General features: G+C 46.9%; 1 protein-coding gene across 3 annotated transcripts in view; it reads right to left on the reverse strand.

The window, feature by feature from the left end:
* Positions 1 to 19775, reverse strand: part of LOC138453176 (cytochrome P450 2K6-like) — a 346951-nt gene that overhangs the window by 208207 nt on the left and 118969 nt on the right. For all 3 annotated transcript variants that reach the window (XM_069605773.1, XM_069605771.1, XM_069605772.1), the window contains one exon: positions 12438 to 12587. In XM_069605773.1, the coding sequence (XP_069461874.1) occupies positions 12438 to 12552 (115 nt within the window). In that variant the 5' untranslated portion in view covers positions 12553 to 12587. The remainder of the gene's footprint in view (positions 1 to 12437; positions 12588 to 19775) is intronic.

Consider the following 19775-nt stretch of genomic DNA (forward strand, 5'->3'; position numbering starts at 1 on the left):
TTGTACGCTGTCTGAGGAGACAGGACAACAGTAGAAGGGAACACTGTTTGAGGGAACAGGCCCAGGTAAACCAGTAAAAGAGAAAAAAGAGAAAAAGCTGTCAGAGGTAACAGGGAATACGAACTTGAAACGCCGTGAAGTAAATCGCGTGTGAAACGACAAGAAGTACAGAATTCACCCACTCGCTCTCCACGAAAAGCACGTACAAGGAAAACGTGTTCTACAGGTACCTTTTATACAAGCCCACACGTCCAGCGTCACGTACGCGGCGTGTACGCGCTAGGGCCATTTCCACCTATTACATGCTTTGTCACTTCTGCGTGTAGGGCCATTTCCACCAATCACACGCTTTGTCACTTCTGCGTGTAGGGCCATTTCCACCAATCACACGCGATTACACTCTGACGTGCAGTCTTTCCACGTGTGCTCTGTCATCACGTGCTGTGTGGGAAACACCTGTGCGGGTCACGTCACAGACGCGCTTACGCGCTTTGGGCCTTTCCTCAGTTTTCACGCTGACGTGCAGGATTTTCACGTGCTAAATCACTCCGTACCAAGCTGGCCACGCGTACGCACACGGAATACCACGCTCCTGCCCGGAAGGCCGAACTACTGCCCCCCAGAGCCCGAGCACGCTCCCACCTGCTGCTGCCTGACTGCCTGCTGCCCCTGCACTGCTGGGGGGTGGGGGTGATAGGGGACATGAGTGGGGGCCTGGTGGAGGCTGCCCCTGGTGACTGGGGGGGTGGGGGTGAAAGGGGACATGAGTGGGGGCCTGGTGGAGGGTGCCCCTGGTGACTGGGGGGTGGGGGTGGTGGGAGACATGGGTGGGGGCCTGGTGGAGGCTGCCCCTGCACTGCTGGGGGGTGGGGGTGGTGGGAGACATGAGTGGGGGCCTGGTGGAGGGTGCCCCTGGTGACTGGGGGGGTGGGGGTGATAGGGGACATGAGTGGGGGCCTGGTGGAGGCTGCCCCTGGTGACTGGGGGGTGGGGGTGAAAGGGGACATGAGTGGGGGCCTGGTGGAGGGTGCCCCTGGTGACTGGGGGGTGGGGGTGGTGGGAGACATGGGTGGGGGCCTGGTGGAGGCTGCCCCTGCACTGCTGGGGGGTGGGGGTGGTGGGAGACATGAGTGGGGGCCTGGTGGAGGGTGCCCCTGGTGACTGGGGGGGTGGGGGTGATAGGGGACATGAGTGGGGGCCTGGTGGGGGCTGCCCCTGGTGACTGGGGGGTGGGGGTGATAGGGGACATGAGTGGGGGCCTGGTGGGGGCTGCCCCTGGTGACTGGGGGGGTGGGGGTGGTGGGAGACATGAGTGGGGGCCTGGTGGAGGCTGCCCCTGGTGACTGGGGGGGGGTGGGGGTGATAGGGGACATGAGTGGGGGCCTGGTGGAGGCTGCCCCTGGTGACTGGGGGGGTGGGGGTGATAGGGGACATGAGTGGGGGCCTGGTGGAGGGTGCCCCTGGTGACTGGGGGGGGTGGGGGTGATAGGGGACATGAGTGGGGGCCTGGTGGGGGCTGCCCCTGCACTGCTGGGGGGTGGGGGTGGTGGGAGACATGGGTGGGGGCCTGGTGGAGGCTTCCCCTGCACTGCTGGGGGTGGTGGGAGACATGAGTGGGGGCATGGTGGAGGGTGCCCCTGGTGACTGGGGGGGTGGGGGTGATAGGGGACATGAGTGGGGGCCTGGTGGGGGCTGCCCCTGGTGACTGGGGGGGTGGGGGTGATAGGGGACATGAGTGGGGGCCTGGTGGGGGCTGCCCCTGGTGACTGGGGGTGTGGGGGTGGTGGGAGACATGAGTGGGGGCCTGGTGGAGGCTGCCCCTGGTGACTGGGGGGGGTGGGGGTGGTGGGAGACATGAGTGGGGGCCTGGTGGAGGGTGCCCCTGGTGACTGGGGGGGGTGGGGGTGATAGGGGACATGAGTGGGGGCCTGGTGGGGGCTGCCCCTGCACTGCTGGGGGGTGGGGGTGGTGGGAGACATGGGTGGGGGCCTGGTGGAGGCTGCCCCTGGTGACTGGGGGGGTGGGGGTGATAGGGGACATGAGTGGGGGCCTGGTGGAGGCTGCCCCTGGTGACTGGGGGGGTGGGGGTGGTGGGAGACATGAGTGGGGGCCTGGTGGAGGGTGCCCCTGGTGACTGGGGGGGTGGGGGTGATAGGGGACATGAGTGGGGGCCTGGTGGGGGCTGCCCCTGGTGACTGGGGGGTGGGGGTGATAGGGGACATGAGTGGGGGCCCGGTGGGGGCTGCCCCTGCACTGCTGGGGGGTGGGGGTGGTGGGAGACATGGGTGGGGGCCTGGTGGAGGCTGCCCCTGCACTGCTGGGGGGTGTGGGTGGTGGGAGACATGAGTGGGGGCCTGGTAGAGGGTGCCCCTGGTGACTGGGGGGGTGGTGGTGATAGGGGACATGAGTGGGTGCCTGGTGGAGGCTGCCCCTGCACTGCTGGGGGTTGGGGGTGGTGGGAGACATGAGTGGGGGCCTGGTGGAGGGTGCCCCTGGATGGTGGGGGTGGTGGGTGACATGAGCAGGTGTGCAGGGTAGTCCCCTGTTTTGTGGGCTGCCTGCAGGGGCCGTGGAGGGTGTACAGGGAACACCTGTGAGGACTCACCCAGCCTAATCGCGTGTGTAACTTCCCACGCACCCCTGTAATACACGTACCAAGCCAAATCGCGTGTGAGAATTCCTGCGCACCCCTGAAATACACGTACCCTGCTGAAGTCGCGTGTAAAACTTCCCGCGCACCCCTGAAATGCATGCGCCCAGGCTATTCGTGTGTGGAACTTCCCGCGCACCCCTGAAATACACGCGCCCAGGCTATTCGCGAGTGGAACTTCCCGCGCACCCCTGAAATACACGCGCCCAGGCTATTCGCGAGTGGGACTTCCCGCGCACCCCTGAAATACACGTAGCACGCTGGGAGACATGAGTGGGGGCCTGGTGGAGGGTGCCCCTGGTGGCGGGGGGGGTGGGGGTGATAGGGGACATGAGTGTGGGCCTGGTGGAGGATGCCCCTGCACTGCTGGGGGGTGGGGGTGGTGGGTGACATGGGTTGGGGCCTGCTGGCAGGTGCCCCACAGTGCTGGGGGGTGGGGGTGGTGGGAGTCATGAGTCGGGCATGAGTGGGTGCCTGGTGGAGGCTGCCCCTGCACTGCTGGGGGGTGGGGGTGGTGGGAGACATGAGTGGGGGCCTGGTGGAGGGTGCCCCAGGATGGTGGGGGGTGGGGGTGGTGGGTGACATGAGCAGGTGTGCAGGGTAGTCCCCTGTTTTGTGGGCTGCCTGCAGGGGCCGTGGAGGGTGTACAGGGAACACCTGTGAGGACCCACCCAGCCTAATCGCGTGTGATAATTCCCACGCACCCCTGTAATACACGTACCCAGCAAAATGGCGTGTGATTATTCCCACGCACCCCTGTAATTCACGTACCCTGCCAAATCGCGTGTGATAATTCCCGCGTACCCCTGTAATTCACGTTCCCTGGACTATCGCGTGTTGAACTTCCCGCGTACCCTTGTAATACACGTTCCCTGGACTATCGCGTGTTGAACTTCCCGCACACCCCTGAAATACACGTACCCTGGCACCCTGGCTAATCACGTGTATAACTTCACGCGTACCCCTGATGTGCACGTTACCCGCTTTGTGTTCCTTGTTTGGCAGCCCTGTAAACTGGTCCAGTGTTAGCGCAGCCCTTTGCGATGATTTAGCGATTTTGATGGCTTTTCCTTGCGCGAGGGCGTTCTTGGGGACGTTACTGGCGCTGCTGCAGGGTCGCTGCGATACTCTGCGCCACGGCTGGTTTGGGAGCCTAAAATCCATGAATACGCTGTGCGCGGAAATCGGTTTTAGCGCACGTGCCTGGCGCAGACAATCGCACGCGGACACTCTGCGCCAGCCGCTTGCGACACTTTTCTGCGAAATTCTATGAATTACCCTGTAAGTCTTTGCCAATGTTCGAGGAAGTAGTTTACCAGAAAAAGAGTTATATGTCAGATTAGGAGAGAACTAGACTCCAAAGTTGGGAAAGTTTCACAAACTTTCACCGCGACAGAAAGGATTTCCACACCACGTTTGCACAGTACCTTATGGATGAGGAAAAGCTGTAGCTGAGGCAGTTGTTCCTGGCAGTTCCTGCAGATCTCGCTGTTCCTGAGCTTCAGTCATGGGGACAAGAAGGAGGACATCGGGAGGTTCCTGCACTGCCCAGGGAAGAAGCCACAAGCTTGGCTAAATGTCGGTTTCAAGGTGTGAGTGCCTTAAAGTCCACAAACTGGTATCCTTCTCACTGGCTATCTGATTTTCAACAGCACTCTGAAGAAAATTGGACCAGTATGGAGATGGTTTCCAGGTGGCTTGCGAGTTGTTTGTTCCCACCAGCTGAAGGGAAGAGTCATCCCTGAAGGGACTTCTCTGTTGAGGGAGTTTCAGGCAATTCAGACCTGCAGCAGGGCTTCACTGGGCAAACCAACAGTCCAGGAGTTGCAGCAGTCGTCTTCCTTCAGCTCGTCTTCGGTTCTTTCGTTCCAGTGGTTGACTCTGCCTTCCAAGTCCCAGAAACCTGCTTTTAAACAGTTTTCTCCCATTCATTCCAGCCTAGCTGTCACTCACCCAGGGTTGTTGTCCTTGCTGGACAGTCAGCCAGACATTCACGCCAGAGTGCACTCAGGTCTCCTAGGAGACTAAGCACAGGGAGTTTCAGGCACCTCCCTCACATCCTGTCCACCCAAGACACTCAGGCGCCAGAGGAGGGCTTCAGCATTGAAGCCCGCCAAAGGCCAACGAACAAAGGGACAAAACCTGGCGCCCAGAGACAAACACTACAACAACCTTTCCTAAAAGAAATGGCAAAAAAGGGTGACCGGAGTCTGTTTTTACAGAGGGGTCTTGGGCACCATATTGAATAACATGGCTGACCCGATTTTTAGCTACCGGTGTTTGTGGTAGGGAAAAATCATGGTAGTTTGTTCTAAAACCACTGCCACCAGCCATTTCAAGAGGAAACGGTAACATTTGACTGTTACATGAGTGTTTAGACATAGGGGATGCTCCAGCACTATATAGGAAGATAGTTTGTGCTGGGTCTACGAATTTAAAAAGATTAGCAAAGTCAATTTAACTTTACATGCACTGGGAGACAGTAGTCAGTCCCATAGAAAGTATTTAAAACTTGGGAAGTCTGAAGACACCTCTGTGCCACTGCACTGAAGATGCTGTGTGACACACAAGAAAAAGATGATGCCTATGGAGTTGTCTAAAACTCCATATCCAAAGAACACAAAAGTAAAACACACATCAGAATGAAAAGTTCAAAGTCATAAATTATAGCAAAAGAGCTGGAGGACTCTAAGTTAGAGAAAATGTAACACTTGGGTGAGAAGTTTCCCTAACACCCCCTTTATTCACATACACATCTGACTCTTTCCTCACTTCTCTTAAATCTGCATGCCTACAAAATACCCATTCCTCACTTCACTTTAACTCTGCATGCCTACAAAATACCCATTGACCTACTCTCACACTGGAGGAGAGATCCCACTCCATTTCTTACACACATTTGTGTTGGCGCGGTGTGGCCTTGAACCTATAACCACCCCTTACACCAGTATGTTTCATACCATACCATCTATACCTCACTTAAATGCCAGTACCATACTTGACAATGCTTGCACAATGACACTTTAACATTTTGACATTGCCCTAACAGTCCCAAACTGAAACATCTGTTGACCTGAACCTCCTTAAACAGGTCAAACTACCCATACTTTCACCATTTTACTAAAAAGGTCTAAATACCTTATTTGTATTAACAAGATAAGGTTTGCATCCTAAAAGTCCATAGCAGTAATCAGCTCTACGCTGAAAATTCTCAAAACATGTTAAATCCTTGCATTTTCCTTATATCACCTTACATTTTCCTTATGTTTACAACTGTGCATAACCGTATGCAGTCACAATCCTGTATATCCCAGTTGCAGACAGGAACGTACAGCTAAACTCATCAAGCTGGTTAAATCACATATACATCTATCACAGCTGCAAACATCTTCTCACAGACGCTTCCCATCAACGTATTGCTATCCATTGCAGCAACTAAATACTTGCAGCCTCATCACAAGTTTGGGGGTAACCCTTAAATGCATTGGTAACACTATTACCGGTGCATTTAAGGGATGCCAAATAACGGGTTTTTTTGCATTTATTCCAATCTTTGAGCTGGGGGTAAATGCACTGGGAAAATTGCCATTTTCAGGTGCAATTAGCGCACACTATTGGCATGCGCTAATTGCGCAGAAAATTCCCCATTGGGTCCATTCTCCATTTATGGAGGACCCAATGGGGAATTACCATTAGCGCTAAACCTGTGATCTGGTGCTAACAGCGCTGGAGGGTTTGGCTGTAATGATTTTAGCCCAGACGGTATCCCGGTGGTAATAACGCGGGATACTGCCCAACTCGTGATGAGGCCATTGGTGTGCAATATCAAAAAACATCTCACACATTAAATAGAATGCATATCAATCCTACAGATTAAACATGATGTGTATATTTACTGAACACACCACATTTGACAGTTAATTTTAACTTCCTCACCACTCTGTATTGATCACACCAGTATGGAGAAAGAATACTGATTGCGCAGCACAAAGACCATGTGCTGCACACCCCAGAATGGGGAAAGGATACTGATTGCCCAGCACAATGACAATGCGCTGCACCGCAGCTTCTGCTCCTTCCTCATGTCTCCTGGTAGTGTGGTTTGCCAGTTAAACTACCAATGGATGCTCCAGTCATTCCTGTAATTTCTGCCTCTTCCGAAACCCCACATGACAGGTATGATACAAACATCATACCTCTTCCGACACCATTTGAAGTCACAGACGGAAAAGTAATATCGGCAAACATTACAAGCTCTGATGCTCTTTTGCCGCACATCCGCGTTCTTAGTGACTTATATTAGCAACAATAAAAATCCTTTTTCTTGATGCCAGAACACCGAAGTTCATGGTGCTCGCATGCCATAAGGACCCTTACTCAGATCAATGTAACAACACATCCTCATTAACAGACAAAGGATGTAGATACGACTCACACTTCTTGTTCTATGCGGCGTCACCAATCACAATCCGAATGAAGAGGAAAGAAATTGCTGACTCCCTCACCAGCCAGGTAATGTCATCACTTCCCTAGTTTATCTTGACTGTTGTGGGTATACTCTGCTCCAACCGTCTCTCAGAGGACCTGCACTTTTCGGTGAGCAGTGTTTGCTTCTCGTTACCGCATTATCATGTGCATAATGGTTATGGCCCTCAGGTACCTCACTGCGCACTGGCCCCACTGGTTCCGCTCTGCATTACGCTACCAGGAGGATACATTTTCCTCGCAGTGTCCCAACTTCACAATATGGGTGTTACCTCATTCCTAAGTGCCCTTCTTTCACTCGTTGCCCTTATTACAGTGATTCGCGTTAACATTGAGTATCACTGAGAACCTTCTTCCTACTTGTGCTCTTATGATGGGGCACAGACTGTGTTTCTGCATCCCTTATAATGCCTTAACCGATCCCTCTTGGCCATCACAAGTACATCTTCACCCTGGGCGAATTAGTTGGGCGCAGCTCCCCCTTGTTCCTTAGTCACAGTTACCAAAATGTACTGCAGCTCCCCCTCTTTCTTCTCCTTAGGGTACCATACTGCTGTAGTTCCACCTCTTCTTAGCCCTGTGCATCTGGCTATGGCTTTAAAGTTTACCTTTCTCTCATCTCTTCGCCCTGGGTGATTTGCTTGGGTGCTGGTATCCTGGGCTGCAGCTCCCCCTTTTCTTGGCAACTTACGTGTGTGGGGACAGTGGTTCCTTTACTTCCACTCTGCACCTGCACCCCCCACCCACCCCGCAGCAGACTGGGCACCTTAATCTTCACCTTTGCCACACAGGTTCTTTTTCTTTACTTGAAAGACTGACTCATTGCCAGTAAAATAATTGGAGCTCCTTAGTCATCATGGCTAGGCTCCACAAGTAAGCTTTATTCCAGTTACATTAAGATGGTAAACATGAGCCACTGGTTCCCATCACCCAAGCTAGGGCTCTCCAACTGACACCCAATGGAACTTTAACTAGAGGCATTCCTCCCTCACAGCCAAGCGTTCTCTCAGGCACACCAGCATTCTCTCATGCGTTTCCAAGAACCTGCATTCACACCAAGCACAATAAAACAAGACTGGTGGAGCTTCACATTAAGTATGATTATGTAAAAAGTCTTTTGTTTTTTGCGACATGTTTTATGGAAGATGAATTTCTGAATAAAGATGAAATAATGATGAAGATGATGATGATTTCTTGTGTGTTGGGATCTGCGTCCACCGCTTGTTGGTGTTTATCTAGCCATGGTGACGCAGTCGGATGCTTGTGTGATTGTCTTTGTGATTTTAATATGATTGTGTGCTATTGTACATAAATATATCATAGTTCCCAACCATTTTGGTGGGTGGGTGAAAGCTGCCTCTGTATTTTTTGGCAGGTGAGAGCCAACTGAATGCAATTGGCGTGTAAGGGACGTGGTGGGTGAGTAACTGTTTACATGCCTTTTGACACCCACCAAACGCATGTGAGTGTAGAGGTATGATCTAGTGCCTGACCACCTGGTGTCCTGTTCTGTTGTCCATCTATGGATGCTTATAGAATGTTTATGCAAGTATGTGACTGACTGCTAATGAGAATTCTGATGAGTGCTTGGAATGTGAGGATTCTGAATGTGCCAAGTGGGGCATGAGCTCAGGTCCTTGAGGATGCAAAGCAGTTAATCTCTCCTATAAGTATCTTAAGAGTAAATGGAACCATACATCTACCGGATCAATATATTACAATCGTGCCTGTGGTGTTGTAACTAAAAGACAGACAGTTGGTCTTTGTCTTGTGGGATGTCTTAGCCCACTTTTGCTCTGCCATGCAGCATCACTGTGTTCTGATGTTGTCAGAAACATCAAAATGGCTGCAAAATTCTGGTGCGCGCCAAAACCTCTGAAAATTGCGCTTTGCAAAGCACAAAAATATGGCTGCCCAATCTGCCATGCATGTTATCAGTGGCAGAACAGAGATCTCACTCCTGAAACATGTCACTGGGCTCCACAACATGTGAAGATGGAGTACAGAAGCAAAAGCAGTGCTTTACTAAAGGAAACCCCAAAATCTTACTTTAAATCCCTTTTTTCTTTGTTGCTGAAACTGCAGAATGCCGGTATAAAATTCCCTCAAACATCCAAAATTGTTGCTGGGTGCTACAATTTACTTAGTATAAGAAATCATTGTTAACATACAATTTCCTGAAAAGCTGAAAGCATCAAAGGATTTCCACAGCAAAAGTGGCCTGTCTGTGGATCTGTCAAAATCTGGGTGCAGTACCCTGGGCCGCCTGAATGACAGCTGTCAGGGACCTGCAGGATTAAGCTTTAAACATGTACAAACTAAAATCAAATGTTTGCAATCTAAGAGGCCTGTTATTGAGAGTAACCCATCTTGTAATAGTTTTGATTATTCCATGGTTTAAAATCTCAAATAAGCATTTAGCTGTGATGTGATCCCACAAGTTTGTTGTATGTTAAGGAAAAATTCAACAGAATTAACAGTTAAAATAAGCTGGCTAAAGCTACCAAACCGGAACAGCTTTCCTCACAGAGGCAAGGCCTCTCCCTCCAGCTCCCTCCACCAGGAAATCACACCAAAGCAATAATTATAGGGTGCGGGAAAAACCTGGTCTGCAGTGGGGAAGGAAACAATGAACAGCTGCAAAGCAGGAAAGGCTAGTTGTGAGGATTGTCGTAAATGGACTCTGCCAAGAGCCAACAGGGAGGAGATGCTTCTGGACTCAAGGGAGAGAAAATGAGGCGGACCCAAGCAGCCATCTGTGGCTGAACATTCACAAAGAAAATTGTGTTTAAATACATATAAACTTGCCACTTAAAATTGTCAAAAACACAAAAATAACAGAATTGTAAATCTAAATTTTGACTGCATCTTTCAAGAGGCGGAAAAATTGTGTGACATAATTTGGACGGAAACGACAGAAATGTGATTTTACACCAAATGTATTTATGCTAGAAGTATGAAACTTTATGCCCATGTTATTCGTGCATACTTGTAGAAATTTGCTGATAAATTGGACATTGAGTTCCAGATGAAAAGGGCAAAAGTCGGTGAAAAGCAGACACAAGATTCCACAGCTACGGGGTTTGGAGGAGTAGCTGCTGTACAAAATATGTAATCTGTATATATGGTTGTTATAGAGGTTGCACATGTGTAAATATGTATTGTGTCAAAAGTAGATTTTGTGTTCAAGAGGCTAGGGCTGGACTCTAAACCTCGGAAACCCACACCATAAAGGTGACACCCTGTTTTTCTCCTCCTATCAAGGCAGAGAGGAGATTCTGACCAATCCCTGTCAAAGGGGCGCGCTTAGGCTAAACCAGAACACACACACCCTTTATCATAGCATAAATAGAGACAGCAGAGAGCAGATAAGGACAGACAGATTCACCCATTATCCGAATGCTGGCGGAACACCCTGCTGCAGAACTTTCCATCTTCCTTGCTCCAGACTCCAGACTCCAGAAACTTGGCAAAGCAGAACCCATTGCATAGCTGAACCACTTTCAGCTAGGTCTCAATTTCCAGAACCAGAACCAACCACACAAACCTAAGGGGAAGCATCAAACTACAGCCGGGCTGCGTTGTACTGCTTGCCTGCTGAAAATAATTATCATCAGAACCAAAAAGGGCAGATCCAATCCAGTCCTGTGCTGTGCTATGACCAGAGTGACTTGCAGATCTGATCCAGTCCTGTGCCATGCTGTGACCTGAGCGCCTTGCCGATTGCAGACCCAGTCCAGTCCAATGTGCCCAGCTGTCTGTCCCAGAACCAGATTCCCTTCCCTGATCAGAATCTTGATGGACCAGAATCCTGAAGGTTCAGTTTAAAAACATATCTAGTGAGTATCTATAGATAGAACTGTGTCAGAAGCATATGTACCTCGTCTAGTTAATCCCTATCTTAAACCCATCCCATCTTGTCTTCAGAACCGCATTGTTAGGAGTACTTTTAAATTGTCCAAACTCTCTATCCTAACCCTCCTATCTTCCTCCTGTGCTAGTATTGCTAAAACTATCTTTGTGCTGATCTTTTCTCACCTGAAGAAGGCGAGTCCCGGGCAGGAAGTCATTCTGATCAATTGGCTGTGTTCTTGTGGGGATTCGTTTTGTTCATAGTCATCCTCTAGTGTTAGAAATCCTTTTTGTCATTAAAAGCGCATTCCCGTTTTCCATTCTTGCACCTATCTCGAAAAAGCGACCTCCACTAAAACGTCCATAACTTCCTCAGTTATTGTGCTAGCAACTTCTGCTTGTAGCTAACATCCACAGCTTTAAATCGCATCTAAAAGCGCATCTCAAATCCTTACGGTTTTTCCATTATCGCGATTATTGTGCAGTGAAAAGTTTGTCGCAAATTTCGTTTTTTGGGAAGTTCTGACACGTGTAAAACAGCTTTTCATTGCTCCCGACTTGAATTTTAGGATTTCAAACTGTTTCTTGGTATTGAATCATTGCTTGTGTTTGTGTGCAACCATCCAAAGTGGCTCCCATAAGAATTGATAGCAATTTCAGCAATTCTGACCATATTAGTGTTTTTTTCCCAATCCATTCTCAAGATAACTTTAAAAGCCATTCAAACAGCTTGACAGTCAATTCTGTTTTCTCATGTGTTTGCTGGGGAAAAGTGGGATTGTTATTTTGTTTCAATTCTGCCATTCCTGAATACCTTTTCTCTCCTCCTATCTCTTGCCATTGCCTATTGGGGGGTTGAGGGGTGTGCAGGGGCAATCTTTAACCACGGTACTGCCTGATCTGCACACACACACAAAAGTATTATTTCTGAGTTGAATTGTTTTGCTCATTATTACACCTTGTATATTTAAGAGATTAATCTGCGTTACATCGCCCCATTGGTGATCATTGTGTACCCATTAAAACATAGTGTGATTGACTTGTAAATATATAAATAAATATTTTAACTTTGCAAACCAGCCTGATTCCTGGTTCTGTGTGACCGGGTAGTTCCAGGAGAGGGGCGTGATATGAGTGGTACATCGTTCAGAATAAAGAACTTTTAGCCAAAAATAAATAAGGATTTCAGTTGTGCATTACATGCTAAGCGTTGACTTAGGTGTGTGCTGGATTGAAATCACTTACAGTCTGAACTACTATGCATGCTTTTGGTTACTGCACAATCAAAGGGTTAATATAGGCATAGTTTTAAACCATGTTATTGTTTTCTAATATGCAGAGCGAGTTACTGGACTGGCAACTAAATAGTAGTTGAACACTTCAAGTACATGTGCATGGACTTAGAGCAATCAAGAACGCTCAGGAAGTTTAAATAAAGAGAAGCACTTACCTCGATGTGACTGAAAATATTTTACCAGAAATTCACTTTCTTCCATAATTCTATGTTCAATAGTTTTCTTTCCCATGCCAAAATCCCTTAAAGTTGATAAGGTGAATCTTCTCATGAGCCGCCAGTTTTCGCCATGAGCAAATGGAATGCCTAAAAAAGAGAAAGACTTCACCATGAGCAAATGGAATGCCAACACAAAAGAAAGACATTTTTTTAAAAAACAGGATGTAGGCACTGCTGTTCTCCAAAATCCATGCAATAATGTTTTATAGTGTGGTTCATACCAATGGTTTCTTTTGTGATTGTGTATGTGCTGTGCAACATTATTCCTACCCCAGGGGCAGTTTAATGTGTACATTTACATAAAAAAAATGGCTGTCCATGTTTGGACGGGTTGGGAAGCATGGCGGGTAGAGGGTGTTTCCCTCAATATCCAACTCCTCATTTTCTTGTAATAATACTGGGCAACTGGGTGCAGTGCTATTGGTGAAATCCACATGCCAAATTTGTATATGCACTAACTCACCAGTGGAGGAAGGGAGGGAACCGTTTTGTGAAGAAGAGATGAAACCGAATTCCAAAATACACATGTAATGCAAAGAACATTGATGGTAGGGCAGGCCCTGCCCAAACTAAATTCAGCATAGAGTCCCTTTAGTTGTAATGCCACTAGTGTAAAAGTCCAGTTCTATTTTATGGCATGAATTTGGGAGGGTGCACTACACACAATAGGGCACGAGCCTTGAGTTTACCATCCAATTACCAATGTATGTGTTCTGACAGTCTCTGTTCTTCACAAGCTTTACTATGGTATTTGTGTCAATACCCAATTAGTGCCTCTATATGAGCGATATAATAAGTTAAAAAGAGGTGGCCTTGCTGAATACCTCTTGTTTTACCCTCTGTCAATAACCACTTACTTTTCGGAACCCATACCATATGCTTTGACATTGAAGTTATGCTGCCAGGAAAATTAGAGGCACTGCTACAGGTATAATTGTTTCACGTGGTAAATCTGCCAGTCCCATGATAAGGAATTCCACAAACCCTGCATTAAGTAGTAAATTAACATTGCATGATGTGATGCTCATTCGGTTTGGTGGCAAACATGTACAAATGCCCATATGTTTTTCTAGGGCAAATGTTAGGCCACATTATAGTGCAATGTTAAAGGGAATAGCCACACACATTCATCCTCCAACTCTGGATATGAAGAAGTCTACACTCATGAGCCCTAAATACCTGCATTGTCAATCATTTCACTAGTAACACTTAAAAAGGGAACCCCATAAAATGACTTGCATACATTGTACTGTGTCTGTTAGAAAGAGCTTGCCCATTCTGGAATGATGAAAATGAGAGCTAGAGGATATGTTAACATGCTATTGTGAGGGGGAGGACAATGATAGGACAACTTTACTAGATTACACGAGGCAAACCCTGTTGGCTATATTTAGACAGATCATCTTTTTATTAGCCCAGCTTACAAGGCCCCTCAGTGGTAACATGTTGCTGTGGTTAAAACCATTGGGGATATGGAAGTGAATATATAGACTATAATGTACACATATGTGTTAGCCTAATTCCACTATGGTCAAAATCAGATCAAGCATAATACATTGTAAAGTAACGATAGAAATGGAAATATTTATTTTAGGGCCCTGTTTTAATTCTATCAATTTTATATCAATCTTTTATGAATTTGTGCATTTTTTTACTAGAATGGCCGTGGGCTGAAGATGATCTCAAGCTGGTTTCTTGACCTCTTATTCTTTCAGTGATCATCCAGAAGCAACCCTGAAGTGTAGATAGAGTAAGCACCAAATGGAAAGGCAACCACTGGATCAGGTCAATTAAAATAGGCAGCAACCTCGGGAAAGGATTCCATAATAGCTGATCATTTTGGTGGGTGCGCGTGGTAAATTACATAAAAGGAGGAGAAAATTATATGATATGATATTTTATTTAGAGCACGCCTATACACAAGTGTGTAAAGGCACGACTACACATGGGAAGGGAATTAGGGGGAACAAGACATCGATCTTACTTTGCCCAGTGACATTGAGATCGCGCAAGAGCAGAGAGGAGAAAAGGGGAGAAGTGCAGGGGAAGGTGAGGCTTAGAAGTGCAGGGCATATGATCGACAAGACAAAAACAAAGCAATTGAAAATAAAAATAAAAAGGAAGTGCGGCCAGCTAGTGGCAATCCAATGGTTAAGTGCAACCAGCAAGTAATTGAAAGTGCAGGTAAGGGGACTATAGGGTAATAGATACAGCCCCAAAATGCAGTGTTGCCAGGCTGTAGTGCAGGTGTGCAACTAGGGGGCAGGGACCTTGGCCCTAGGTTCTGAGGGTAGCCAGGCAACCAGTGCAGTGATAGAAAAGACATCAGCAAGGAAGAGGAAGGGAGAAGGCAGAAGCAAAGAGGAAGATCTTGATCAGCTTCCGGAATCTGAGATGGTTCTGCTCAAGTTTCAGAGAGGCAGGGAGGCTGTTCCAGAGAGAGGCACCAGCCGAAGAGAGAGATGTACCTCCAGCTCTTTGCATTGAAAAGTGATTGACCCTCAGGGAGTTGGAGGTGGACAATCGAAGAGCTTGTGTAGGGAGATACTTTAGAAGAGAAAGCTGGAGATATTTTTGTCCCATGCCCCAGAAGGTCTTGTAGTCAATGCAAAGTGTCTTGAATTTGATCCTTGCAGCCAATGGGAGCCAATGGATTGATTTCAGTGCTGGAGAGATACTATCCCTGGGCTTTTCACATGCCTGCAAAGCAACTGGACTCTGCTGGAGGATTTTTCTTGTGCAGATAATCAGTCATGGTGGCACAAGTGCTGAGGTCATCTAGCCTGCCACCTTCGGGTGATGCTGACAGCATGGCCACATGACACCTAACATGAGGGACTCTCAGTAAGTGCTGAATACATCTGCCCCTGATACCGCACTCAGAGCACTGTGATTGCCCACTGATCACCTGACATTTCATCGCTGGCCCAAGCCCAAGAGCATCAAAGCCTGAGGTCCCATTCCACATCGTGGTGACCATACCAATTGACCCTCACCTGCCTTCTCTGGTGACCCTGATGGCATGGTCACATGACTCGTCACATGACTTCACCTCCCCCTCATAGTCACCTGTTCCCCTTTGGCATCACAGCCCTGGGTTTCCTTTCAAAGGACAAACTTTATTAGATTATGGCATCATTACAAGCTTGGCGGTCAGGAAATAAGGGTGCTGGTAGCAGCGTACCGGCCCTCTTTCGGGACCGCCAAACTAAGAGTCTGACTGCAGCGGCACATATAACTATTTGTACCCCGACCTGTAAGACGGGGTACTAAAAGCATTTCTTTCTCTTCGGAAATGCTCAGTTGTACTAATCAAGCAAAGACACAGAGCTTTGATGAACTGGCTTTAAGGATGGCGGAAAGAAAGCTCAGTGCTCGTTCAGAGGAAGAGGCTGAGACATGGACTTTCATGCAACTACATAGGTAATTCAAAATCAGTCGACAGCCGCCAAGATATCCCCGGGGGTTTGCAAAGTGGGGGATTGTGTACTAATCGATGAAGGATCAATGACAAACAATAATTACAGCAAAAAGAACAAATGCAGAAATGATAAAGTGGTAGCAAAAAATAAAAATAAAACAGTTGGCCAAGTTCAAATTAGGGGAAACTCAGATTGCCGTCTTGCTGTCTCCAGTGAAGGTAGCTTCAAAGTGATTAAACATTTGCAGAACAACTCCAACTCAGGGAAACACCTAAACAACAAATCAAAGAAAAGGAGGTTAACTAAGGTAATTAATTGCATAAGGTGAACCTTCTCACTATGTGCGCCAGAAACGTATGCAAAAAAACAGGAATATGTTTTCTTTATACCGAATATAGACAGCATACACTTAACAGTAAGCTGAGATTCAAGTTGGCGCAGGATGACAAGTGGCAGCAGTTGTCAAAAGGAGCTCTGAGGCTCTTGTCCCAAAGCACATCTTATAAAGGCCTATAACTAATATGTTCTGGTAATTTGATAATTGATGTGGTACTTTCTGTTATGTTGCAGACATATTGCAATAAATGACAATGCTGAGTTACTGTTAAGTCGTGTGGTTACTTCAACTTGAGTACATTATGTTGTAATGCAGATAAACAGCTTTTGCGAAAACAACCAGTGTATTCCATATTTGATGATAGTGCAGACGTTACATAAAACAAGTGGGACAAGGTGCATGATGTGTCCTTGTAGTGGTTGCTGGGCCAAAGGACCTATTTTGCCAAGGCAAGGCCTGGACGTGTCAATAAGTTGGGTGCAGAATGAGGCTAGGCACAGATGGAGGATTCAAGGCATAACATAGCATAAGAATCCTGCCACATCAGAACCTGCACACATGTTGTTGTCTCCGTCCATTGTCATTATTGCCTGTGTGTTCTGTCACTTTGAAGCATCTTCTATGCGCTAGATGGAATTATCAGTAAATATCTTAAATCAAATAACCAGCCAGACCCATAGAAGATGGTAAAATGCTGCTTTAATCTCAATGAAAGAAAGCAGGGAGATGTAACAGCTATCAAAATAGATGAATGCATATTCACACGTTATCTTGTTTATATACTTTTACATACATCCTATAATACGTCATCCTATGTGGCATTTACAAAATCTATTAACGGGAGGGATTGAATTAGGGGAACATGTATATTTATAGAATTATATATGGGATAATATCCAATTGGATACCCCTTGTCTGTAGGATACACCCTGAGCTACTTCTTCATATGTGATATACTGATTATAGCAGAGAATATGGCAGTGGATTGGTAAATGCAAATTTGTATGTAAAGTGCGTGGAAAGCAATTATGATTGGTTGGCAACCCCATCTAACCTTGGGCTTTCGGCTTGTTTAGCAGCACCTGAGTGAAAACGAACTCTATGTGCTCGAGGTCCGTCAATTCATTTCTTGTTTTCTCAATTAGCCCATCATATGTCATCGACCTAATCCTTAGCCAAGGTGTTCTGTTTGTAGTGGGCCTCATAGTCTGCTCACTGTCCTGGAACATTCAAGGGAGTATGAGCAGATTGCTATCTCCATTTGAACTTTTAATGAACATCCTTTGTTTTCCAGTTCTGAGTAACGTGTTAGGAGACCACATTTTTGCCCATTTCAGTCTCTCATTTACTACTGTTTGATTTTTACTAAACTAGGTGCCATTATGCTTTCGGGCCTCTAGAGACTTGCTCACTCCACTTCACATAGGCTTTTGCTCTAGTGATTGTTCACCACTAGGCACTTGCAGATATTGTTGTCTCTCCTAATCTAAGCAGAAATATGTCTAATACATTCTGTTCATTCGACTCCCTTTGTGCCTCGGACCCAACTCTCGAAATAGCCTCCTTGATCCCAGGCCAAGGTACTCCCTTATTCTGCACACAAAAACAGCTTCTTCATCAGTTCTTCAAGTTGCAATCCTAGGCTCATCTTTTGAGATAGCAGGGTTGATTCTTAACAAAGGCCTTCATCTATTTTCTTCCAATGGCCATCCAAAACATTGTCTATGTATCTGTTTTTTGCATGCTTCTATGTATATTTTCCACCTTGCATTACAGCATATTTACAGTTATTGGTCAGCACATTATTTGATTTTCTTATATTCACGATTACTTTGTCTTAGGTATATGTTTCTCTTAGTTCTTCAGTTATATCTTCAGTCTTAAGTATTTTCATATCGTTTCAGCATAGGTTCATAGCTTCTTTATGGCATAATTCTGTTGGCATCAGTCTTTACTTAGAGTTTGTCCATATTAGCCATAGCCGCATTCTGGTATCTTGAGAGTGGACATCCTTCCTGGTAGCATCCTTCTATTGACTCTACATGAGTGTATATTCTGAGTGCCTGCCTGAGTGCATATTGTCTTAAATACACTCAACGCAGTATAGGAATGTTGCATGGACTCATGCATGGGTTCCCAAATCTTTGTCTGCTATTCCAATAGGATGGTGGTGAGGAGACAGGGACGAGAGGAGAGACATCCACCTTTTAGTCTATATCTGCATTGTACCTCTTATGGTGATTGTAATCTGTTGGGTATCTTGGTTACAGTGTAGAAACATATTTTTGAGACAGTGCCCAGAATTCAATTAGTGCTGCAGGCTTTTCCTGTGCATAGATGACCTGCATGTTGCCACATGTGACAAATCCCTAGGATGCCGAGTCGAGGCCACATGATTGGCATCAAGTTTGACAGTAGTATTCCCTGTTTTAATTAATTAACATGTCTTTTACAAGGTTGTGTTGTACTGCATCTATTTTGGTGCTTCTTCCCATCTAGGACCCACATTGTCTGTTCATTTTACAAGCTTGATCGAGCCCAGACAATGCCCCACCTCGACTTCCTCTTTCTTCGCAGAGGGACTCGTGGGAGGACTTTCACTGCCCATCCCCAGAGACAGCTTCCTGAGGCTTGCTGCACACAGCTAGCGACTTCCTTTTTTTGTGAAGTGATTCCAAGGGGCTTTTATGCCTCATGCTTGTACATTGTTTTTGTCGATGTGACTCTTTTTTTGTGAATAACTGCAACTGTCATTGTTCATTCTATTGGCTGACTGCAGTCCATGTGTGCCACATGAGGTTTTTTTTATGGGAAGAGTGTCCATGTGTTCTGCCACATCAACCTCAGTGCTGTACGTAGTTTAGGGACATTCCTATGGCTCTCGTTAGTGCATGCTGATGTCTCTTCGGTTTTCAACTTGAGCACAGCGGCACTCAATTTCTGTGCCTGCTGTGAGCATTCCGTTCCGCCGGTCACCACTGATCTTTGCAGGTTTTCAATAATGGCATGTTCTCATATATTCATACATTGCAGCATTATTGTCGCTGTGATATGCCCTTGGCACACATCTAGTTTATTTACTGAAGACGGGTATCGTTTAACTATGCTGCCTACAGGCCTGTGTTAACTTGGAATTTCCATATTCGCTTGGATTGCTATATCCGTTTTTCACCGAGTTGTACTGCCATTGTTATATTTTGACTTCTAAGGTGCATTGCTTTATTGCCATTGAAGTGTTTTCTCTGACCTATGGTTGCCACATATACAATCTTACCAACAGATAGACACACACTTCACTAGCACGCTCAAGGGGTTGATTCTGATTGACACACACACACACAAAACCCCCCACTAAATACTGTTCTTCTTAACCCCTTCACTATTTTGACAGTTCCAACAACCAGAGCCTTGCAATCTATGCACATGCGTATCTGTTTTAACGCTGTAGCGGTGAAGCAGGCAAACAAAAAAATGAGTTAAGTGATTCCAGCGTTAGCCTTTGTGATGCAGTGGTTC

This window comes from Ambystoma mexicanum, chromosome 4p (genome assembly GCF_040938575.1).
Source record: "Ambystoma mexicanum isolate Mex_15411 chromosome 4p, UKY_AmexF1_1, whole genome shotgun sequence".
Classification (NCBI taxonomy): domain Eukaryota; kingdom Metazoa; phylum Chordata; class Amphibia; order Caudata; family Ambystomatidae; genus Ambystoma; species Ambystoma mexicanum.